Here is a 25,335-nt window from a genome sequence, read left to right on the forward strand (position 1 = left end):
TCTCCCCCTTCTCAGCCCTGCCCGCCTGCTGACAGATTTACAAGTCTTATGTTCCTTGTGCTGCGCAGTCATTTTGTGTAGTAGCCGGAAGAGTTGTCCTCAGTGTTACCAACAAGGACAGCAGGGCGCTGGGGGAGGTGTTTGTCAAGGCCCCATGCTGGCTTTTGACATGGTGCTCTGGGCTCGCGTTGAGGAGGAGGGGCGGCAATCAGTGGAATGGAGGCACTTCCATGGAGGGAGGACGGGGCACCTGGACAGGGCTCCAGCCAATGAACGGGAGGGAAGGCATGTCGGACAGGGACCGGCCCTGTCCCCAGTCTGCTGGGAGTTAAGCACGTGTTCTGGACACAGTGCTGCATTCAGCTCTGCACCCTCCCTCCATCCTGCCCGCCATCCTTTGCTGTCTTTATATCTTAGGTAGGCGCTGAGCAGATGAGACAGGGAGCTGTCTCTGAGGTTAGGAGATGACAGCCTTTTCAGAAGACAGACAAATCAACAGGCACAACTGCCTTGTCTCTCTAACTGGATCTTAGCTTTTTCCATCCTAATTCCACTATGGATAATGGGGACAGTGATCATTAATGTTATAAAGAGAATCATCTGTTGCCTACATTACCACCACATCCTTACCCTCTTCTTATTTTTTTTTTAAGTTACACTGTATTATTTTAAACATAAAATTTATAGCATTGGAATTGCCTGGTGGTACACTGGATAGCAGTCTGCCTGCCAATGCAGGGGACATGGGTTGAATCCCTGCTCTGGGAGGATCCCACATGCTGCAGGCAACTTAATCTCATGCACCATTAACTACTGAGCCCTTGCACCCCAGAGCCTGTGCTCTGCAACAAGAGAAGCCACAGCAAAATGAAGCCCGCACACTGCAACTACAGGGTACCCCCCACTCAGCATGATTAAAGAAAGCCCTCAAACAACAACAAAGATCCAGTGCAAAAATAGCAACAAAAATTTACACTGTTAAAAAAAAAAGACTCCAGATGATCATCAGAAGATTTTATCATGTATTCTATCATTTTAGCCAGATCATGCTCAGTTCTACCATAGGTGCTAGGCTCGGTCCTCTAAAAGGATGTTACATTGTTTTATTTTTAAAACTCTCCTCCGTCACATTCTCTGTGAGGTCTCTGGGGGAAACTATGCCTGAGACAGTCTTATGTCTGCAGACAGAGAACACTTTCCCACCAGAAACTGCCTTCTTACAAAATCCATTTAGTACTGACTTTTTAAAGCAAATTTAAGGAAATTGAGATATTCAGAGGAGTGTAATCTTGTTTTGGTCTACTGTACATAAACACAATTTCTTTTCTATAGCCCTTTAGGGAAATGGTCTAGGGCAAGTGGACCTGTGTACAAAGTAATGGAACAAATGAGCCCTGAATATCTATACACACAGGCAGCTTATGTGGACTGCCTCCCACTTACCCACGTACCCCTATACACTGCTCCCTCTGAGTTCCTTCTTTCCTCTCCTCTAGATGAGGAAGCTGAGGCTCAGACTTGAAATGACTTGCCTGAGTCCCAAAGCTGGTAGGAGGCAGAGCCTGCTTTAGAACCTGGCTTTGCCTCGCTCCAAAGCCCATGCCTTTCTATTCTTTCATCCTCCCCAGTTAGTAGGATAAAATCATTAGTAAAAATTTGAAATGGTGCTCATTGGGATTTTGCATTAAATGGCTGGAGTACTTAATGCCTCTTCAGTACATTTTATTATATCTCCGTTATTTCTTCTAACTCTCTCACTGGTCCTTTGAGACAGGGTCTGTTATTGTCCCCATTTTACAGATGAGGAAGCTGAGGCTCAGGGAACTGTGATAACTTGTCCACAGACTCATAGCTAATGAATGGGAGAATTGGGTCTCAACTAGTCTGATCTCAGAGTCTGCATTTTGCTCACTAAGCTCTCCTGTCTGCCTGTTGAGATCTGAAATAATATCTTTTTAAAAGAACGTGCTCATGAAGTTCATGTAACCCATTCCTTCATTTTATACACTTGGAAACTCATCCCAGGCACAGAGCTCACAGAGGTACAGCTGAAAATTGGTACTTTTTATACCAATGCTCACACTCAGAATCACCTGATCAGGGCTGCCAGACCTTCCCTGGATGCCTTCCCCACCAGTTCACCTTTCATGCTCCATGGATAGCCCTCGTGACTTGCCTTGGGGGGCAAACACACTGGAGTGGGATTTTTACTGCAGGCCAAGTTGTTGTTTTAGTTTTTAAATAACTGAAGAAATATCCCACCTTCACCTCACGTTGAACTGCAGACATCAGCTCAGCTCAGCCTTAAGATTAAAAAAATGATCCTCCCAGTTGAAAGTGCCTTCCTCATCTCCTTCCTTCTACTGCTTCCTTTTACTGCTCTGATTGAATTCCCTCCTTCCAGCATCTTCCTAGCCACAGCCCTGGGAGAAGCTGCCATCTCATAGTGAGATCATAGCCATCATTCCTAACCAGGCTCCATGCCTCCAGCTGAGTCCTCCTCTCCATCATCTTTTACACACCCTGGAGAGAGTCAACATTGCAGGTTTTACCTCAGTGTTCCCCCTGGTGAACTCATTTCACCAACACTCTCAGGCTCATAACAGCTCAAAGCATCCTTCACAATTATAACTAGTTACTGTGGTCTTTTTACTGCTCACTCCCCCACGTATACACCTCAATGCTCTGACCTACTTGCAGTTCCAGTAAACACACTGGTGTCATGCCTTTGCAATATAGTCCCCATTTCTAGAAAGTCTTTCAATCATTTTTCATCTGACCACTCTCAATATATTTCAAGATCCAAGTTAAGTTCCCTTCTTCCCCAAAGTTTTTCCTGATGCCACTTCTTGATTTTAAAACACTGTGTGGATCCAGCTTAACGTGTCTACAGGCTGACTCTGGCCCACCAGCCACCAGTTCTCACTGCTATATGTTAAGTTCTCTCCTTGACCTAGAACTGTGGCCTTTTCCTAGGGCATCACATCTATAATGTCCAATATAATCGTCATCACTGTATCTAGCTATTGAGCCCTTGAAATGTGGCTAGTGCCTCTGAGGGGCTGAATGTTTTTTATTTTTTAAATCTTTATTTTTAGTTATTTGGCTGCACTGGTTCGTAGTTGTGGCATGCGAGATCTTTTAGTGTGGCAGGTGGGCTTTTTAGGTGCAGCGTGGAACCCCTGGTTGTAGCATACAGGTTCTCGTCCCCTGACCAGGGATGGAACCCAGGCCCTGTGCATCAGAAGCATGGAGTGTTAGATCACTGGGCCACAGGGAAGTCCCTGAGCTTTTAATTTAACTCAGATTTAAATAGCCATTTTGGACTAGGAAAAAATCTTTTAAAATCAATTATTCTTCAACAATAGTGGCCCCTGGAGACAGGCAGTACCAAAGGCAAATCCTTATTCCCTTCTTTTTCTTCACCCTTCCAGATGAGGGAACCCTGAGAGTCATATTTTTCTTATTTGAGCTACTCTGGCAGCTCTACCTACTCACAAAGCTGTTTACCTCCTATTTCACTGACCTACTTCCCTTTCATCATTGTGAGCCCTAAGACGTTTAGAGCAAGAGAAAGGACCCCAGAGGGTGTCTGGAGTGGAGGTCTCAGACTAGGGGCCCCCACACGAAATCTAGCCCATAAAGGTGCTTACTTTGGCATTCAAAATATTAAAAAATATTTGAACAACATTTAAAAATTGAGATATATTGCATAAAACTTGTATTTCTAGCTACTTGATAAATTTAAAGATTAGGCATTGAGACTTCCCTGGAGGTACAGTGGTTAAGAATCTGTCTTGCAATACAGGGGAGGCAGGTTTGATCCCTGATTGGGGATCCCACATGCCTCAGGGCAACCGAGTCCGTACAGTGCTGCGAATGAGCCCATGCACCACAGGTAGAGAATCAACGCACCACATCTAGGGAATCCGCGCACCACAACTCGGGAATCCGCGCACCACAACTAGGGAATCCGCGCACCACAGCGAAATATCCCAGCTGATGTAAGAAAGATCCTGAGTGCTGCAACTAAGACCCTATTGTTTTTCTTACAGCAGAAAAATATTTCTCCATATTCAGGCTTTATTCAAATGTGGTAAAATGATTGGACTCTGTATTTTTCAGCCTGACCCATTCACACATTTCATTTTGGCTCCTGCAAGCATCCGAGTGTGGGACTTCTGCTAGAAGGGCAGAAAACATGGCACAATGTGTACACCGAAACTTCACATTTTAGCAGCCACATCAGACCTCAGAAATGGTCCCCCTTTCCTCAGAATTCTTCTCAACACGATGCCCGTGGCAGCCACCCCAAATGGTCATTATTGACAGACCAAAGGGAGTCCACTACCAGACTCATCTGGTCCAATGCTCTCATTTTACCGAGGTCCAAAAACCTGAAGAAATTACTGGGTTGGCGATGAAAACCATGATGAAACCTCAGATCTCTTGATTCTGGTGCTATTTTCAAAAGCCAACCCACCCCACTGGGGAGAGAGGAAATGAAAACACGGTCCAGAATCAGGCTTATCTTTGGCAAGAGCAGCCAAACACCAGCCGGACCAGAACCGTTACTTCTTTTTCTCAACACATTATGGAGCTTCTCTTCCCCGAACACTGCTCTCGCCTTCTTTCGTCCTGATTGTTTTCCCATTCTAAGCTGACAGTGACAGAAAAGTAGCTCAACTCCCCAGTCTGCTCCCCGTCCCACCGCAGTCCTCGGGCCAGTACTCACGGCACGCGCAGCTTAGGGAACTTCTGGATGTCGTTCTCTGCCAGGCTCTGAAATGGAGACAGCGGTCGTTACAACCCACAGGAGGGCTCCAGGCCAGGTGAGCCCTCAGATGTGAAATGACAGGGGACAGTGGGACTGCAGCCAGCGCAAGAGGAGGCCCCATCCACCTGACCGAATAGGCAGCTTCCAGATGGGGCACCGGAGCCCGCAGGCCCGGGACGGCCAGGTCGGGTCACAGGGAGCCCAAAACTCAGATTTCATTGGGCATGGCCACGCTAGCCCCCCACCCCAGACCTCAGGCCCTTGGTCGCCATGTGAGACGGCGGTGAGCAGCCGGCCTGGAGGAGTCCGTGCTCCGTGACCTCGTCCCAGCCCACCTGCCTCCTTCACCTGAGGTGTTGGTAGAATTCTCTAGATGCAAGGAAGCAAAAAGAGGCTGTCTTGAGGGAACTGAGAGGGGAAAGGAGAAAGAGACTCATGTTTGTAAAGAACTGACTCTGCCTCCTTACAACACCTTGATTAATCCTCGCATCAGCCCTGTGATGTAGCATTGTTTCATTTCAGTGAGAAAGTGGGGCCCGGGGGTGTAAGGGGATTTCAGCTTGCAGGCAATGGAGCTGGGGCTAGGACCCGGCTCTATGGCTTTCATGAGCTATTTCCTTCCTGCCAGCTTCCTCCTACCACATCTATGCCCTTTGGAGCCCTAGTGGCCTATGTTGGAAGAGAGGAGGGGAGGGAGAGAGAAGAGAAGCCAAGAGGGTGGCACATGCTCCACAGAACCAAAGATGAGGCCAAGCAGGGAGCCCTTTAACGGTCTAGTTGAGGCCGGGGGCCTAGCGGTCGGGGGAAGCGCTGGAGTCGGACAGGCTGCTGTAGAATCTTGGTTCCCTCACTTAGCAGTCCCTGACTTGGGACAGACACTCAGTCTCTCTAAGCCTCAGCTTCCTTGTCTGTATAGCGGGAACCTTAATGATATGGACAGCTCCGTTTCAGGGGCCGTGAGGACTGAACGAGAGGAAGTGTGTCCTGTGCTTGGCTCAGGGCCTGACAGACCTTTGAAGAGTGATGAATGGGGCTTAGGTGGGCAATTTCTGTCCCGGGGTGGGGAGCCCTGTCCTGGGGTCTGGCTGACTGTTGAAGGTTAGTTAGTGTCTTTGCTTCTTCTTCCGCTCTGGGCTGGGAGCTGCCTGGCAGGATTTTGGCTGCCTTCTGAGATGAGCTGGGCAAACTTCCCATTAAGCCCAGCTGGCACTGGGGCTGGGGCATCTTAAAATGTGCTTATGGCCTCATCCACTCCAGCTCTTAGGAACGGAGTCTGACCCAGCCCCCATATCAGACCTTGCGACAGAGCTGGGAAGGAGGGTTTGGCAAGAGTCCTGAGACAATCAAGACTTTCATCAAACTTCTTAACTTCTTTTTTTTTTTTAGCATCACTGAGCCATGGCATTCTGTCCCCTGGAACCACCCCTTTCTCACGGAGGATACCAAGACTTAAGTTAGCAGTGTGGCATGAGGATTGGAGGGCTTCCTGGGAGTGGCCAGAGGGATAGATGCTGAGAACCAGGCAGGGGGCCATTGCCTTCTCTTCTGTTGAGTCAAAGACATAAGCTGAGGGAATTTCAGGAAGCAGGTGAATGAAAAGTAAGCATGTGAGTGTGACTAGAAATACAGAGAAAGGCCTTTGAAACAGGGATAGGAATTGGAAGGAAAGATGGAAGATGGTAAACCTGTTTGGGTTTCCCCAATGGCTCAAGCTGTAAAGAATCTGCCTGCATTCCAGGAGACGCCAGTTTGATCCCTGGGTTGGGAAGATCCCCTGAAGGAGGAAATGGCTACCAACTCCAGTATTTTTACCTGGAGAATCCCACCGACAAAGGAGCCTAGCAGGCCACAGTCCGCGGGGTCACAAAGAGTCAGACATGACTGAGCAGTTGGGCACACACAAACACGATGTTTGGAGAATTTTTCTATGTGATGTAACAGTGTAAAACCCCCTCCTCTACCTTCTTCAAAGACCTTGAGCAAAGTCTGGAAACTCTGAGTTACTTGTACAATGACTTGGAGTTAGACTAGTGGCTTTACAGGAATATGATTATGTGCTGAGTGTGTCCTTAAGAGGGACAAGAGAGCAAGAAAAGCTGAGAACTGGACCCGGCCTGGAGAGGCGTTGTAGCAGACACTGTCGCTTGCCTACCCAGTATCTACTCTCTTGCTCCCTTACTGATGGGATCTGGATTTTGTTCAAGGCAGTAAATGTGTCCAGTTCAAAATATTTAACACCCTAGATTCTCTTGCATGTGACCAAGGTCATGGGACTCCACTGTGGCCAGTGAGATATAATCTGAAGTCTACTGAATAAAGCTTTCGGGAAAGTACCCCTGAAAATAAAGGGGATGCAATCCCCATGCACTTTGCATTTTTCACTCTTTGCCCTCCCCTCTTCCTCCTGCTTGGAAGGCAGATGTAATGCCTAGAGATGGAGTGGCCATCTTATAGCCATTAGGAGAGAAGCCACAGAGAGCTTCCATTGGCTCGGTGAGGCCTGAGTTCTTGATGACCTCCTTTAGCATCTCTCTAGCCCCGAGTGCCCACCTCTAGACTTCTTGTCACTTGAGAAAGATAAGCCCCTCTTTGGGTAAGCCACTGTGGTTCAGTTTCTCTTTCATGCAGCCGCACACCTTTCTAACTGACACAGCTTCCAAGCACGTGGCCTCCTCTACTTTAGCCTTTTGGGAGCATAGAACCCCCATGCCCTCACCAGAGTCCTCAGTGGAAAACAAAATGCTGGCAGAACAGATCCAAGGGAGCTGCTCGCTCCTGCACTGAAGGAAGGAAAAGGAAAGCAGGGCGGGAGGGAGGAAAGGACGGAGAAAGGGAGAGAATGGGGAGAAATGGAGGGGTGGAGGGTAAAGACGGCTGGGGCCCTCCATTTCCGCCTTTACAGCAGAATGGCCCGGGGCGTCGTAACGCTGGGAAGGGTGGCAGCTGAGAGCTCCGGGCAACGCCCAGATCATACCCAGAGCATCTGGCGTGGAAGGCGGTTTTAGCAGAAGCTGCCAGGGCAGGGCTGGGCTCTGCTCCCTACTCCCCTGGCTCCTTGAGCCCCTCTTTCTACTTCCTGTTGTTCACACAGTAATGAGAGTAAGCAGCATTCTCTGAGGACCTGGCACGTCCCAGATATCAGGGTAGAGAAGGCAAAGCTCCTCAACCAAGGCAACAACCCTGTCTCAATAGGCCTGAAGCTCACAAGAGGGGGGTGGGGGGATCCCCCAGAGCTGGGCTGGACTGTCACCCCATCACTCAGCCCAGTGTGCTCCGTTCCAGAGGAAGGAACAAGAAGTTCAGAGAGGGCATGGGCTTATTAGAGGTCACCCAGGGCCACGACCAGGACCATTAAGAAAGAGGTCTTACTCCCTTTTGATTTAGCCCTGGGAAGTCTCAGTTCTCAGTTCTGAAAGCATCTTTTAGCTAAAAGCTAAAAGAATGAAATATTCAGATTTAGCCATAAGTTGCAAGAAGAATAACAATTAAATGCTCAAAGTCTATTGGCTTAAAGCCCAGTGCAGAGAAGTAGCATTGTTAAAAACTCAAGCAGTGTTAAATTAAATTAAATGTATGCTTTAGTCCAGTTACTAGGTGTGTGACAGAATAAATCCCGTCACATTTCTGTACACGTTTCGCTAATTGCAATTGAAGTGGTGGTTAGAGCCTTCCTGGAGATAACTTTCTGCTATAAAACAAACTTCTGGGAGGCAGAAATCACATCTTAATCATCTCTACATTCCCAGCACATGGCATGGTCTGGCATATAAAAGGAGCCCAGGAAAAGTCCTTGTCAAGTGAATGGCAGGGTGAATGACTGAATGATTTATGTTGAACAGTGAATGAAGCTCTCTTATATGGCGCATGAAAGCAAAGGGGGCATAAGTTTGGTCTCAGTGTGAGACTTAAGTACTGCCCAGAAAGGAACAGATGACTGTATATGGTAGTGAGCTGACTATCAGTAAAGGAATTCAAGAAGCTATTGGTAGCAGAGATGCAATACAGGAAATGGATTGGTGTACTGGGTGGAAAACTACCCTCTATGGCCCCTTCCATCCCTGAAACCTCATAGCCCAGTTTCCTCGCTTCTGCTGACCAGGTCTTGCAAGGAAACAGTTTGACTTATCTACTGAGTCCAAATCCAAATTGAGAACACTGACCCCATGAGACCTTTGAAGGCTTGTTCCTGCTTCGTTTTTGAACAATGAAGAAACACAACCAAAAGGGTTGGATCGGTGCAGTCAGGGTCTCCATTACCCATTGGCAGAAGTGTCATTCCAGGGGAAATGCTCAGACCGCCTCCCGGCCGCTGCCTAGTGGCTCAAACCCCAATTGGAGCAGCAGCCCCTTCCCTGTAACGGCTTAGTCCTTAATATGGAGCTGCATCGCAGTATTACACTGGAAGGTTTTTGCAACATAAAGGAGTGGAGAAAGCCATAGCACATGTGTGTTAATTGGCACAAAACCAATGATGTGAATTTAGTAAAGAGAAAGAGGGACATAATTGAAATAAGGAGGGTGATTCTACCTTTATTCTAGTCAGTGAGTATGTTCCCTAGAGTGACAAATAAGAAAAGAGAATCTTCCATTCTCCCACGTGGCTGTTTTTCCCCTTGGCCTCAGAGTATGAGTGCTATTTGAATAGATTTTCAAGAGGGGTGTGTGTGTGTGTTAACTGTAATTTGATTCCCACTTCCACTTGGACTTCAGAATGTACCTTAGTGTCAGTGAAAGATCTGGGAGGTATTCTAAATAGGAGGATCCTGAGAGGTGATGGGAGAGGTGCTCATACAAAACCCTGAAGAAGGCCTTGGGTTGTACGGGATCCTGAAGACAGGCATTGCCCCTGAGCAGCCTCAGAGGCAGGGTAGACCAATGGCTCTGCAGCCATTGGTTAAAGTTACAGAATAGTATTGGTCATAATGTGTTGAACTACCAGCCAGCACTCACCAGAAAACGTGGCCCATCAATGTGATGTTTCCTCACGACCTTTTCACAGTCCTTGTAGTTTAGCTGAAAAAGAGGACAGGAGATGCTTTCAGCGCAGTCAGGTTCATGCCATTGGTTCCCCTTCCTTGCCTGCCCCAGGAGCTCAGCAATTTGTGGTACTTGTGGCTAGCCAGGCTCCCCGCTCCCCTCCCTGTCTATCACAGGGGCCCTATCCTTACATCAGCCCTGCTTTCACTAACTAACCTCTTGGGACTTTAAAATGGAGAAATTGCCTGTCGAAGGCTTTGAGGCCAACCCGTACAGAAAGAATGCTGTTAGGGCTGCAAAGGGCTGGCCATACGCTCCTCCAGCAAACAGAAAAGAATTGAAAGAAGAAAATAAATAGTATCCATCATCTGGTCACCCAAAGACAACCTTGGTGAACATGGCAATGTGTCTCCTTCAGTGGTTTTTCCAAAGCACCTTTCTAAACATAATCAATGTTATCATTCATAATCGATCTCCTTATCTTGACTTTTTCTCTTGAAAAATAAAGGCACTGCCCCATGTTATTACAAAGAGATTTTGAACATTATTTTAATTTGCTCTATTGCTGAACATTTAATTTCTTCCCAAAACTGCTGCTGTAACAGTGATAATTGAAACTTCTAATAATTACTGAACACTTGCTGCATGGTAGGCACCATTCTAAGTGTTTAAACCAATTTTAATCATTTAAGCTTCACATGTTTCAAATGGAGAGTCAAAGGCACAGAGTCAAGTAACTTATATAAGGTTCCATAGATAGGCAGGTGACAGAGGTGACACCTGGACTTCGGATCAAGGCTTTAATATCTCTATCAGGAATGTTCTTCTTTTAGTTACTAACAGTAAAACTTTCAAACGGTAAGTGAACAGACTTAACAGAAGCTTAACCTACAAGATTGAAAAACATCATAGATATTCTTTTGCACAAAGTTTTTTCTTCTATTTTAAATAGTCAAAGTTAGAGTCTCAGAATAGAATTACAGCCTCAACGGGAATGATCATTTTTAGAACCTGTTGCTTTCCTAGAGTCACATCAATTGACAGTTGAAGCAGGTGTCTGTTTGACCTAGTCCTCAACAGTCTAAGCATTTACCTTTGAAATATCTCTAAATTTGAGGTTAGTAGCTAGAGAATTTAAGGTAAAATGTTTGTCCTTGAGAATCTCAGCTTCTCCTCATAAGTATGGATTTCACAGTTTGTGGAGGCCTTCTTTTTGTGCAAACTTAAAATCATAACCTTTCCTTATGGCCAAGAAATCGAAAGAGTAAGTGCAATTGTTGTGAACCTCACGGTGTGACAGAGTAGGGTGAATATTAGAAAGCTCTGAAAAAATTATTTAGTGGTCCTTGGGAAGAAATCAGCTTCTGCATAGCCCCAAACACCCCTTTTATCCATATTGCAACTGAGTGAAATTGTTCTTGGAATATTCAACTGCCTTTAATTCATCAATTTCACCATCAGCATTATCAGCTGAATCTCTGATTTTGCAGATTGCTGACTCGGACTCTAGATAGACAGACAGTCCTGCAGACTGGGGCTTGCCTGGAAGTTTGATTCTGAGTCAGTAATATCTAGGCCTAGGGGTAAGACCTCTGTCCTTTTAGCATGCATGCACGCATGCTCAGTCGCTTCAGTAGTATCCTACTCTTTGTGACCTTATGGACTATAGCTCACCAGGCTCCTCCGTCCATGGGATTTTCCAGGCAAGAATACTGGAAAATCCGGAGGATTCCCTTCTCCAGGGGATCTTCCTGACCCAGGGATCGAACCCATGTCCCCTGCATTGCAGGCAGATCCTTTACCGACTGAGCTCCCAGGGAAGCCCTGTCTTTTTAGCATATACCCAGAAGATTCTTATGAGTGACAAGCTCTGGTTGGTACTGCTCTGAGCAGGTACCTGGTGTTGTGGATAGGACAACTAAGGCCCAGAGAGTGGAAGGGACTGGCTGAAGGTCACACAGTGAGTTGGGGGCACAGTGAGTTGGGGGCACAGTTAAGATTAGATCTCATGGCTCTGATCCAGAGTCCTCTCCAATCCATGGTCCAAGGATCCCTTTCTGCTAAGTCAAAAGGAATTAGAGGACTTAAAGAAATAGAAAACATGACCTCAGTCCTCAAGGGCTTAAGTTCCAGACAAAGGATGAGCTGCACATGTCTGAGATCGTAAGACACAAAAGCCCACTGGTCTGCAGGGAGCCCCCAGCCAGGGTCCAGTGACCAGAGTAGGAGAAAGGGAAGCTCGAACACGAATCGGCCCCCTCTCTGCTGGAGGCCTCACACATGTATTTCCTTTATTTATCCCAACAATCCCATAAGTTAGTCACTGTTAGTATCTCTGTTATACCAATGAGAAAGCCAAGGCACAGAGAGGTGCAGTAACTAAGGGAGGGTCACCAAGCTAGCAGGTGGCAGAGTCGGGATTCAAGCCAAGGTATGGCTGACTCCAGAGCTGGTTGGGGAGGTGCCTCCAAGGGGGCCCTGGCCCCAGTGCTTCATTAGAAAGTAAACCTGCTGGGATTTCCCTGGGGGTCCAGTGGCTGACTCCAAATATAGGGGGCTTGGGTTCATGCCACAACTGAGAGATCCAGCATGTCACAACGCAGATCCTGCACACCACAACTAAAACCCAGCACAGTCAAATAAAGAAATAAAAATAAATTAAAAGGAAGAAAAAGAAGATGGCATGCCTAAATCAGAAACATGACACATTCCTTGATTTATAAAAAAAGAAAGAAAGAAAAATTGCCTCTGCCAGTAGGACTTTGGTGGCTAAGATCTGTCCCCAAAGGACTCCACGGTCAGTTCACTTAGCATTTTCTCTCTGGGGGAGGTGAGATGCTCAGTATTTGAAGGGTGTCTATCTGGGTCTGTAGAAGGGCTGGAACTTCCTAGGTCACAAACACCCTTCAGCCTTCTCGTTCCTGCCTTCATGCTGGGAAGGGAACCTGTTCAGTTTCTGTGGACATGATCTGGAGTCTAGGGTCTGTAAGAAGAAAATTCTCTCTTCCCCCAACTCAAGCAGGGAGCATCTACGTGAATCATCCTGAGCTGTAGGCCATCTCCCTGTCCTAAATGGAACTTTGCCCTTGGATTCTTCAGTTGCTGCCCCGGGTTATGCAATTCTTCTTCCCAGATTGGAGACTGGGCCTCTGGCCCATCAGCCTGTCCCCAAGTGTGCCCTTGCTAATTCTCAATTCTTTTCTCCTTTCTTTATTGATCTAATATGCCACTTTATAGCATCTTAGTAAATTTCACTGTGGCCCTCAGTTATTTGGTCTACATTTAAGAAAAGTATTTAGAATAAATACTTTTGACTCTTTCAAAAGTCGGCTGTCTCAATGATCTTTGCACCTGCTGTGCTGAAATCTAAGTTTATTATGAGTTCCAGTGAGGGAAAAATAACAGAAACGAGATGCACAACAAGCAGCAAATACAGGATCTGTGGGCTGTGCCTCTATCGTGCCACACCCAATTCAGCATTTTCACATTTTTCTTAGGGGAGAACAGTTGTGACACTAAATACTTTGGCACATGTAGACCCCAGGTCTGGGTATGTGTTACAGGGAGTCTACCCCATACCAGGAAAAACATCGAAGGTCATGACTTAAAACCGTATCTTTGTGATATTCTGGAGTATCCACTGAATTGGATGCCAGCCTCCAGAAATGGGAGTGTTAAGAGCTCAGTGGTCCCTCATGAGACATCGTATCCCTTGGATAGTCAGAGAGGGTCATGTGGCTTGGGATCTGCCCAGGCAAGCCTGTGACCCATGGCCCCCCCAGCAGATGACCAAATACAAGGATTCTTGAGCTCCTTCAAGACGAGAAGGCAGGACAGCAACACTCTGGTCTCAGTTCTGCCACAAGCTTGGCCCCTGACCCTTCCCGGCAAATCTTTTCCTTTTCAGGGTACTCAGTTTCCCTAGCTATAACCTGAGGCTCATGTCATTTCCCAGCCTGCATCCTAAGACCCTCATGAAGTTCCCATGAGACTCTGTTCTAGGTAAGTGGTTGAAGTCACTTGTGACTTTCAAAGTCACAAGCAATGACTTGCTCAGACGCCATCTCCAGCACCATTCATCATAGTCTTCCACCCTTCCTTTCCTCTCTCCTACCCCGCAAGACTCCATACTTCTTTTTCGAGCACGAAGCCTTGATCTCACTAGCAGTTATAGCAGTCTGAGTCTCAGGGCATGTTGAAACTGGACAGGTGTGACCGGAATCCTGCTTCCATCACATGCAGTCCCTGGGGCTTGGGTCCAGTTAGCTTCCTTGAGCTTATTTTGCAGCTGAGCCAGTAGGACAGCAATCCCGGAGTGAGTTAGACGCAACCATGCTTGAAGAGGACAGACTCAATCCTAGCATGTAGTAGGACTTGCCCCTTGAGAGGTTCCCTTCTCCCCAGAACATACTGCCAGAGAGCTCAGTGCTGCTCCCTCAGAGAGGCTGGAAGCTCCCCGCTGTCTTTCACGCCTCTCGCATTCTGCCTGCACTCCCTTTGCCCAGCCTCCCAGCCCCCAAAGAGCAGGGCTCACCTTTTTGAAATAGTCTGCAAGGGTGTCAGGGTCCCAACTCAGGACCTCAGAGCGAAAGGGCACGTTCTTGAATGCCATGGCTGCTCGCTCAGGATGAAGCTCACCAGCTGAGCACGGGCGCTGCACCCATGGACAGAGAACCCCAAATCCAGAGTGTGGAGGTGTCTTCAGCTCTTCCAACTCCCGGGTACCCTCTGGGAAAGCCTAGTTGGAGCCGATGTCCTTTCTGTTGCAGCCAGATCCCAGAAAGCAACAGCTTCCTCTGCGAACAAATATGGTCTCTTCTCAGAAAACGACTCAGCAAGTTTCCTTTACCACTTCCTCTGCTGGGCCCTAAATAAGTAAACAAGGAAGCTCGGCTCTGGGGACTCAAGAGGCAGAAAGAGCTGCAGGCTGGCAATTCCCCACTGGGCCCCATCCACCCCAGCCCAGTAGGAGGAGCGATGAAGGGAACTTAGACACCCAAGTAGGTTTCCTTTGAAATCCCTGGCATCCATATGTTTAACCCACATTCCTGCCTGGGTGGGTGTTTGCAGATGAAAAATCTAATTTGACGGTTCACCTAAAAGACAGACAATCTCCCACATCAGTGAAGGGGAAGGAACATGACCTTTAGTGCTCTCCAACCGCCGCTCAGTTTCTCTCAAAAGTGTAAAGTTGAGCTTCTCTAGCTGCCCCTTATAGTTACCACAAGTGGATCCTCTGAGTGAGTGAGCTGGGGTCCAGAACTGGAGCACCACTGGGAAGACCTGGGCTTCATTTCTTTCTTTCATCTTCTTCTTCATTTGTTTATTTGGCGGCACCAGGTCTTAACTTGCAACACACAGGATCTTTGGGTGCGGCATGTGGGATCTAGTTCCCTGACCAGGGATTGAACCTGGGCCCCCTGCTTTGCGAGCATGAAGTCTTAACCACTGGACCAGCAGGACAATCCCCAGGCTTCATTTCAGATATACCTGTTTCCTTGCTGGGCAACCTCAGGCAAGGACTTAAACTCTAGGAAGCTCAGTTTCCATATGTATAAAACAGGAACAGAAAAATTGCTTCATATGCACATAAAACTTTAGATGCGTTTAACTAGACAAACTTAAGAAAGGAAAAAAATAACAATTGCTACTGATGTTGCCATATAGTCTAGTCACTGTTGTTCCCTCTAGACATTCTATCTGCTATTTATTCAGCCACATTTCTATCTAAAGAGCAGAGCCCTGGAGACAGGAGATGGGAGTCTGAGTTCTCTGTCGGTTCCTCAGACCCTGTGCACTTCTCATAGCTGAGCATCTCCTTGACTGAGGGTGAACCCAGTGTCAAAAGCAAACATATCTATCTGTGTAACACCACAGGATCCAAACACGAGTTCACCACTCAATCTAGTGCTCCACAGACACACACAGACTGTCTGAGTCTGTTGCATTTACTGAGCTGGCCCCTGAAGTGATGCCTTCCTTAAGCTTTTTCAAAGATCGCTTTGGCCATGCAGTTTCCATCTTATACACAATCTCATTGTTATGCACCAGCCTCGCCAGGTCTTCACGTAAATGAGATCTGCCCTTTATCCCGGACTAAGCACCTTTCTGGACGTGGTCCATGAATCTGAGCTAAGGTCATCTTCACCTCCAAGGGCGCCAGAGGCATCAGCTGAGACAGTCCAGGCCAAGCACGTCTTACAGCGCAGGAACCTCAGTGCTCTCTGCGGCTGAGTGTGCCCCATAAACATGGCCTGCTGATCGAAATTTCCACCATGAACGGGAGAGGTGCCTTCACTTTTTATATCCCCAGAAGAGCAGCAAGTGATAAAAAGCCCTTCTGAAAAGAGAGGAAGAGAGATAAGTGGCTTCCACATAAAGAAGTTAAAGAAGATATCACGGAATTACCTGGGATTTAAGCAGGGCCTTGGAAGAGGCAGCTGAGGGAAGGCATTCTGAACCCCTGTGTGATGTGATGTGGCATGGTATGGAGTGTGTGTGTGTTGGGCTATGCTTCATGAGCAAACAAAACATGCCACACCTGTGCACTTCTGTGGAAAGGAACATTCAAGATCATCCTCAGAAAGAGAAGCAATTTTTAAAATGATGTTTACCCATACTCACAAGAATCCAAATCTACAGAAAAGCAGAAGTTGGAATTAACTTACAGCTAAGCATGAGGTTCTTTTGGAATAATTATCCTATGAATGTGGCCAAGATGGACGATCTCTGCTAAGTCACTTCAGTCGTGTCCGACTCTGTGTGACCCCATAGACGGCAGCCCACCAGGCTCCCCCGTCCCTGGAATTCTCCAGGCAAGAACACTAGAGTGGGTTGCCATTTCCTTCTCCAATGCATGAAAGTGAAAAATGAAAGTGAAGTCGCTCAGTCGTGTCCGACTCTTAGCGACCCCATGGACTGCAGCCTACCAGACTCCTCCGTCCATGGGATTTTCCAGGCAAGAGTACTGGAGTGGGGTGCCATTGCCTGCTCCGGGACAACCTCTAGACCCATGTAAAAGAGAGACATAGCAATTAAGAAATCTGGATGACAGTGATGACAACGGGAATCACCAAGAATCACTGTGCCAAGGAGCAGCCTGAGGACTCTGCACTAATCGTGGGCACTGTTACCACTCTTGCTCACAAAAGAGAAAACTCAAGCTCAGGGAGGCTTCTTGCTGCCCTTGCACCCAGCAAGTAGGTGGTGCAGCAGGTCTTGTCTGCAACTCTCTCTGAGTCCAGAGCCCCTGCTCCTGACCTCTGTACCACCCTGGGACTCCGAGATGTTCCATAAATTGCACAAGGTGGAACGGAGGTTCAAACCCGGCTGGGTCTCCAGAGCCTATGCAGCCTCCTCTCTATCTGTCTGCCTTCCACGAAAAGCAGGCGAGGCTGGTGACCAGGGCTGGTTAAGAAGAGGACACAGCACTTTCTCCGAGGCAGGTCTTCAATGCCCCCTTCCGGCAGGGTCACAAACCCTTTCCCCAAAAAGGGCAGCTGGGCCAGGAGCGCAGGTGGCGCAAGGGGAAGTGGGTTGCTTCAGGCTGGAGCCTTTCCACTTCCCCAGCCCTCGGTGATTTCCCAACACTCACGAGTTTCACAGCTCCTGTCCCTGGCTGGAGAATTCCAGAAGTTCCAGGGGCGGGGCTAGTTGGACCCCAAGAGAGGCTCGGGATAGCAGGAAGACGAGAGTAACCTGGGGCAGTTCAGCTCACTTGGCCTGGCCCCAAGTTCCACGCTATAAAATGGGCAGTCATGAGAGCAGAGGAGATGCCGGGGCGAGGCAGGCCGGGGCCAGCTCACAGCGGGCTTGACTTCAAGCATGAAGCAAGGCAGAGAACAGGGCGCAGGTAAGCCTAGGTGATACAGAGCCGTGGCTTGGGGGGTGGACACCCTCTCCCATCTCTCTCTCCTCCAGCCAGAGGGAAACACAGAACTCATGAGGGGTTTTGCTCAAACTGAAAGGTTATGGAGGACTTCTAAGGCTTTGCAGTCTCTTTCTCCAGGTTAGGGCGATGGTGAATGGTCTGTGCACAATAACAGCAATTCATATTAGTACATGGGGATCGGGGTTCTTGGGGTAGGGATCTTAATGTACATCCAACAGAGCCTATGGACAAGAAAGCAAATCTTGCAGGGAGCAACATGTCAGATTTTTAGGTCTTAGAGACAAAAAGTGGCTATGGAGTGGTTCACACTGCAACCCAGAGTGGGGGGAGGACCTCCTAATGTGCCCCCAAACCCACCCCGCCCTGGCCAGACTTGAAGCTCTTTTCCCTACTAACCCACAGAAGAATTAGATGAGGAGATAACTGCCTTTCTTCACAGCTAATTTTAGAAGTGAGAAAAGCGCAATTTGCTAGAAGAGGCTTGTGGGTTGCGACCTCAGGGGGCGGGGGTGGGCAGGGATAGGAGCTGTCGCTTGGGCACCAGGGCAGAATGGAAGCGTAGAGACCATGATGGAGAGCCCGTGTTGACGTTTTTAGGAGAGGGACCCACGGAGCTGGAACGTGGAAGGGAGGACATGCTTATTCGGATGTGATTTGGACAGAGGGTATTGGCTGGGGAAAAGAGACAACATGGGGGCCTGTGGCCCAGAGAGGGTGGCCCCTTGGGGCATGCGGGCCATGGAGAGGAAGTCCTCACAGGAGTTCACCCCAGCTTCACCTCCATCAACATGTTACGGCTCCATGGGTCCCATGAGGCCAAGGCGAATCGCCCCTGGAAGTTTTCCTTGGGGCCTGTCCATGTTTGTCTACAGTGGGAAGAAGAGCTGTAGCTGTCAGCTCCCAGGGAGGGGCCCATTCTCCCCTCTGCTCTCCGAGGCCGGCACTGGAGGCACCCTCTGTGTGGAACCCCTCTGGATACTGAGGGCTCCACCCACACAGGAGGTTCCAACGCGGACACAGGACGGGGCCCTGGCCGTTGGTGAGCTGGCCGCCCCGGGCACCGCGCAGCCGTCCACTAGCAGAGGGGCCGCATGGGGCGCGGGTGCCGGGAGGGGCAGGCCTGCCCCGCGCTCCCCACGCTCCTGGAGGCTGGAGCCCCAGGGCAGCCCTTCTCCAGGCCGCCCTGCGCTCTGTCCACCCCTGCCTGGACAGAGTCACCACCCATCCCGGGAGGTGCAGCAGGAAAGCATGAACCAGTTGGTGCTTGTGAGGTAATGAGGAGCAATAGTTTCCACTTCCTCAGAGCTGACAATTTCACTCTTTTCAAAAATTGTGTATTTTTCAATCCTCTCTCTGTGTCTCTTTCTCGGCTGTTTTGGCTGAGGTGCGTCAGAATGTGGAAGGTGGGTGTGAGGAAGTGCTTATTTGGACTTCCTGTCAAGCCTGTCTTCCTCATTTGCCCTATATTTTGCTTTGGGCAGCCTATCCCCAGATAGCTCTGCCGTGAAGGGAAACTCCCCGAGTGCCCGCAAGGGTGGGTGGGCTGTGGGCAGAGAGGGGAAGGCAGGCTTCTCAGCTTGATAGAGGAGAAAAAACCTTGACCCCCCTCCTCCCCTTCCCCAGGCAAGCTGGAGAAAGGCAATGGAGGGGGGTAGATGCGTGTCAGAAAAGCAAAAACAGTGCTACCCGAAGCCCAGCAACAGGGACTGTGGCCCACTCTAGCCCACCCTCCCAGGGAGAGCTGTGGGCCCTGGAAGAGCATACCCACCCCTACGTGCTCAGTCGCTTCAGCTGTGTCCAACCCTTCGTGACCCCATGGACTGTAGCCTGCCAGGCTCCTCTGTCCATGAGGATTCTCCAGGAAAAAATACTGGAGTGGGTTGCCATGTCCTCCTCCAAGGGATCTGCCCAACCCAGAAATCGAACCTACTCTTCCGTCTCTTGCATTGGCAGGGGAGTTCTTGACCACTAGTGCTACCTGGGAAGCTCCACCTTCCTCTAAGATGAAGAGAAGATTTGCAGCCAACAAGCCCAGCAGCCCAGCATAGGTCAAATCTGTTATAGCTCTCAGCACATTTCATCCTCACCAAAGACCTATGAGTAAGTAGAGAATAAATTTATAGACCCTGAGAGACCAGAATTCACTTGCCCAAGTTTCCATGGCGAGTCAGTATGGAGGGAGAGTGTCAACTCAGGGCCGGGCAGATTTCTGTCTATTCTCTCACAACTTGTCTCCCCAGTCTTGACAAGTCTCTTGGCTGTTGGCTTTCACTCTGGATGTTCCTGCCTCAGTGTAGTCCTGGTGCTTGTGGCCACCATGCTGTTTCTGGACCCCCTGATGTTGGCTTCCTTGATCATATCAGTGCCCTGACCACCAGTTTATATCTGACCTTCGGGATTTTTGACCCAGAGTGCACCCTCCAAATAGGAGAGGCACCTTGTTTGGCCTCTTCAGTCCTTTACCCCTTCCTATGGGTGAAGGTCAGCGTTTCCCATGACGTGTTCCTAGAGACAACGGATCCCTTAGAAGGAGTGCATCAGGGTTTTGGAGCAAAGAGGTAATTTGTCTATCTAACCCTTCTGTGAAACCTCAAGGGTTTGGAGAAAAGAAATTCTAGAAACTTCTTCTATAATACCATGTGATCTATGTGACTGCTCTTTGTAAATAGAAAATGGGGGCATAAATGCCCATTTTGCAAATTGTAAGAAAGAGCAAATGCTTGTCCAAGGCCTCACAGATAACTAGAAGGATTTGAAACCAAACCTGTCTGATGCTACGACTCTTTCCACTGAGAGATGTTGTTTCCAAAGATGGAAATTTTACTTGGTGAATAACCAGTGTTTATCTAGAAGAGTTTGTGTGTGCGTGTGTGTTCAGTCACTTAGTTCTTTGCCACCCTGTGAACTATAGACCACCAGGCTTCTCTGTCCATGAGATTTCCCAGGCAAGAATACTGGAGTGGGTTGCCATTTCCTACTCCAGGGGATCTTCTCGACCCAAGGTTGGAATCTGTGTCTTCTGCATTTCCTTCATTGGCAGGAAGATTCTTAACTCCTGAGTGACCTGGGAAGCCCTAGAACAATTTGTACCAACCATATTCTTCAGGCTATGAAAGAAAGGATCTTTTGTCTTTGAGTTCTCAAATATTTTGTCATTTTGACAATTTTTGGTGTTTTGCCTTCTCCAATACAAACCCTAAATATAATTTTGATCTCAAATTAACTTGAAAATCTCAAAGGATTTGTTCTTCCATATTATGAAGAGAGAGATGCCAAAAATTGTTAGTGTTGAATCAAAAATTATTTGATGTTGAATTTCATGAGAAACATTGTTACATGGGAGGAAATGTTTAACCTTGCATAGGTTGTATTGGTATCTTACAACATTGGTAAGATGTTTTAGGGGGTGTTTTTTGTTTTTCATTATATCTTCCGGTTTTATTGAGATACATTTGACATATCTGTATAGTTTAAGGTATACAGCTCCTTGACATATGTTAACGCTCCTACTGTCCACAAAATGTCCTGATGTTGCTTCCTGATAATAAGCGATAATATAATTTTATCAGCCATAATTCCTCTTGTTATTTCAAAATGTTACAAGGCACAGAAACAACCTAATTTCCTTCTCAGTTTTATTATTTTTATGGTAAGCTCTCATTTCATCAGATCTTTAAAAAGAAATAAATAATGATTCTTGGGGTACCTACACTTTTCTCTAATTAAAGAAACAAACAAACAAGTTTAGCGATGCTGATGCCAGGTTAGCGGCTGACGCTCACTGAATCCCCTGACTGTGCCCTACAAGTAAGGGGACACTCACTTAGGATGACAGGCTTGGTTGGCTCAGGCTGAGTGGAGATGGGATGGGGGCCCAGGAGAGAAGTAAAGTAAGGAAGAGAATGACCAGCCCTCATTCATTTTACCCTGAGACCCTGAAGAAATCTATGTCCCTCTGCTGTGGAGACTCCTGGAGTTGTCTGGCATCTTTGTATTCAAGTCTGGTTCTTAAACCATCCTTTTGAACAATATGATTTACCCTGTATCCTTCTAATAAACTACCCTGTTGCTCAGATAGCACAAAGTTGGGTTCTGTGCTTGCAACCTGCCTTAGTTCAGGCTGCTGAAACAAACACTGCAGACTGGGTGGCTTAAAACAACAGAAATGTTCTCTCACAGTTCTCGGGCCTGGAAGTTCAAGATCAAGGCGCCGGCATGGTTGTGTTCTGACAAGAGCCCCCTTGCCGGCTCATAACACATGCTCACTGTGTCCTCGTGTGGTAGAAGGGGAGAGGGAACTCTCTAGGGTCTCTTTTATCAGGGCACTAATCCTATTTGCAAGAGGCTTTGATCTAAGCCTCTCCTAACAGCACCACCTCCTAATACCAGCACACTGAGGGTTAGGGTTTCAACATGTCAGCTTTGGGGGACAAGAACATTCAGATCCTTGCACAACAATAGCAACAAATCCGTAACTCTTCCAGGGTGCAAATGCCCTTCCTCTTTCATTTGTCCCCAAAATGTCAAGGGGAAGAAAAAGAGGCAGCCTGGGGTAAGGAAGAGATTGTGGGGTCCAGAGATGGAGAATTCCAGGCTTAGATTCTAATCATAGGCATACCATCAACTGGGTGTCTGACCTTGAGCCCTTAATGAAGTTTCCTCATCTTTAAAAGAAGCTGATGATGCTTAGCATCTCTCTGGGCAATTGTGTGACAAATGAAATTGCTCATGTCTCGTGCATGAACTGTGTCTGGCATATAAATACAGATGTCACAGGTTTGTTCCCTTTCTCCAGAAAATTTCTAGAGCTTCTTTTCAGCTCTAACTTTCTATGATGCTCTCAGTCACTGATTAATTTTCTCTGTTTCTCTTTGGAATCAAAACAAAAAAGACAAATGCAGGCAGACCTCAGAGATATTGCAGGTTTGGTTTCAGGCCACCACAATAAATTAAATTTCACAATAAAGCAAGTTGCGTGATATTTTTGGTTTCCTGGTGCATATAAAAGTTATGTTTACATTTAAACTGTAGTCTATTAAGTGTGCAATAACCTTATGTTTAAAAAGAAAGAATGTACATACTTTAATTTAGAAATGTTTTATTGCTAAAAATGCTAACCTGAGACTGCAGCGTGTCATTATAAGAGCCCAGATCACCATAACAAGCATAATCAAGCTTTGAAATATGAGAACTCCCGAAATACGATACAGAGACATGAAGTGAACAAATGCTGTTGGGAAGATGGTGCCGTTAGATTTGCTCAACACAGGGTTGCCACAAACCCTCAATTTAAAAAATGCAATATCTACAAAGCACAATAAAATGAGATATGCCTATAACATGATACCAAGTATTTATTCTGAAACGTTTATTCACAGAGATTGTTTGAGGATAACTGCTTTATGATGCTGTGTTGGTTTCTGTTCTACAGCAAGGTGAATTGGCTGTGTGTACACGTGTATCCCCTCCTTTTGAACCTCCTCTCCACCCCCCCTGTGCCGTCCCCTCGGTCACCAAGCATGGAGCTGCGCCCCCGGTGTTACGCAGCAGCTTCCCGCTGGCTGTCTGTTCTACACGTAGTGTATCCATGTCAATGCTTATCCATTGGAGCGTGATCAGGTATGTTACTGACCAAGCTGGAAGTTTCTGGAAGTAGAACGGGCACATTAATAATACACTGGCACAGCAGGCAAACCTCAGGGCCGTCCCTGGAAAGTGGGGACACAGAGGTCCTGAATCACAGAGTCCTCACCAGGCTATATGGACACTTTGGTCAGTTTTCTCCTATGAGGTCTCATCTGCCCCCATTAAGAATTGTCTACACTCTGTTTGTTCTGGCAAATGTGACTCTATTTGCACTTAGCAAGAAATCAGTTTCCTATTTGCCACAGGAAGAAACCCCAAATTAAACTTGGGTGGGAGCATGTAGAGCATGTGGCCAGCTGTCTGATAGACCTCAGCAGACCCATGGCCTTCCACCCCCGTGTCGAGAACTAGAGGGTCTGCTTTATCTTTAAACCACGGAGGTTACACAGGTCCACAGTTCTAAATTTAAAGTGAGAAAAGCCAACAGAAGTGACAGGTTCTTGCAAAATAAACTTCCCTCCTTCCTCCCCAACCTCTACCGCTGTTCTTGTTATCTGTTATAGAGTTTCAGGCCCTCCTGCCAGCAGCCTGTACTCCCAGACAACTTAGTCAGCCCGGACAACCTAGACAACTTCAAGGCCAGAATTCTCCCGAGGGCAGGATCCTCTGACAGAGAGTCTTTGTTCCTGTTTCCATGGCTTCCTGTGTGAGCCTGGGAACTCAGAGGGATCCAAGTCTATTCTGGAGTCCCGGTAGAACAATCATTCTGCTGTGGCTCTTCTTCCTAAGTTTAATCCCTCAAAAGTTTGCAACCACAGACAATTCTTTCACTCTAAAGGCAGAATTTATAGGAATCAAGACTCAGACTCTAGAGTCAAAATAACACTTTTGAATCCCAACTTTGTTACATACCAGCTGTGTGAAATTGGGCAACTTAACTTCTCTGTGCGGCAATTTTCAGAGGGAAATGGGGGAAGCCAAATAATAGCATCAACCTCAAGAAGTGATTGTGAAGACTCAGTGAAATAAAATGGCAAGCACAAAGTGCAGTCCCCGGCACACCAGAGATGGTGGTTCTTGTTAGCATTGTTCACTATTGTGAGCATATCTGACTCATTTCTCCTTCCCCAAAGACCAGCAATGAGCTGGTGAGTTCCTGAGTTGCATACAACACTGAGCTCCCCTTTCCCATGTCACATGTGGGGTAGGGTCAATTGCATACACTGCTTTGTAATTTTTCTGGTATGGACAGACAACAAGAATGGTAGAGTTGACATCTCCTAAGAATTAAGAAGAGATGCTGCAGGCTCAAAGGCTGAAGAGGCCAGCAGAGAAATGCAGATGAGAGAAGCAAGCTTGGTAGGAAAAACAATAACCCAGGGCAAGGGGAAATGGTACTTTATTCTGGACATTAGGCAGGTAGGTTATAAGGACTAGGGCAAACGGGAAGCAGCTCCGTCTAAGCTCATCGCTGCCATACTGTAATGGGGGCCAGGTTGGGGTCCACTGTTGCTAGATCTTTGTTTAAGAATATCCAAAAGTCTACAAGCAATAAATGCTGGAGAGGGTGTGGAGAAAAGGGAACCCTCCTACACTGTTGGTGGGAATGCAAACTAGTACAGCCGCTATGGAGAACAGTGTGGAGATTCCTTAAAAAACTGGAAATAGAACTGCCATATGACCCAGCAATCCCACTCTGGGCATACACACTGAGGAAACCAGATCTGAAAGAGACACATGCACCCCAATGTTCATTGCAGCACTGTTTATAATAGCCAGGACATGGAAGCAACCTAGATGCCCATCAGCAGATGAATGGATAAGGAAGCTGTGGTACATTTACACCATGGAATATTACTCAGCCGTTAAAAAGAATTCATTTGAACCAGTCCTAATGAGATGGATGAAACTGGAGCCATTTATACAGAGTGAAGCAAGCCAGAAAGATAAAGAACATTACAGCATACTAACACATATATATGGAATTTAGAAAGATGGTAACGACAACCCTATATGCAAAACAGAAAAAGAGACACAGAAGTACAGAACAGACTTTTGACTCTGTGGGAGAAGGTGAGGGTGGGATGTTTCGAGAGAACAGCAT

At 47.4% G+C, this 25,335-nt stretch overlaps 1 protein-coding gene and 1 long non-coding RNA gene across 5 annotated transcripts in view; one reads left to right on the top strand and one right to left on the bottom strand.

Annotated features, from left to right (window-relative positions):
• Positions 1–14,675, bottom strand: part of LCP2 (lymphocyte cytosolic protein 2) — a 47,382-nt gene extending 32,707 nt beyond the window's left edge. For 2 of the 4 annotated variants that reach the window (XM_043488711.1, XM_043488710.1), the window contains exons 1-3: positions 14,289–14,675; positions 9,728–9,790; positions 4,736–4,782 (exon numbers count right to left, since the gene is read on the bottom strand). In XM_043488711.1, the coding sequence (XP_043344646.1) occupies positions 4,736–4,782; positions 9,728–9,790; positions 14,289–14,366 (188 nt within the window). In that variant the 5' untranslated portion in view covers positions 14,367–14,675. The remainder of the gene's footprint in view (positions 1–4,735; positions 4,783–9,727; positions 9,791–14,288) is intronic. The other 2 variants (XM_043488713.1, XM_043488712.1) reach the window with 1 other exon arrangement.
• A 2,804-nt stretch (positions 14,676–17,479) lies between these two features.
• On the top strand, positions 17,480–24,884 carry LOC122454373. Its single transcript, XR_006273368.1, has 4 exons — positions 17,480–17,606; positions 19,599–19,745; positions 23,077–23,264; positions 23,795–24,884. It is a non-coding gene; the product is annotated as an uncharacterized LOC122454373 (long non-coding RNA).
• Positions 24,885–25,335: the final 451 nt, after the last annotated feature.

Source organism: Cervus canadensis, chromosome 16 (genome assembly GCF_019320065.1).
Source record: "Cervus canadensis isolate Bull #8, Minnesota chromosome 16, ASM1932006v1, whole genome shotgun sequence".
NCBI lineage: Eukaryota > Metazoa > Chordata > Mammalia > Artiodactyla > Cervidae > Cervus > Cervus canadensis.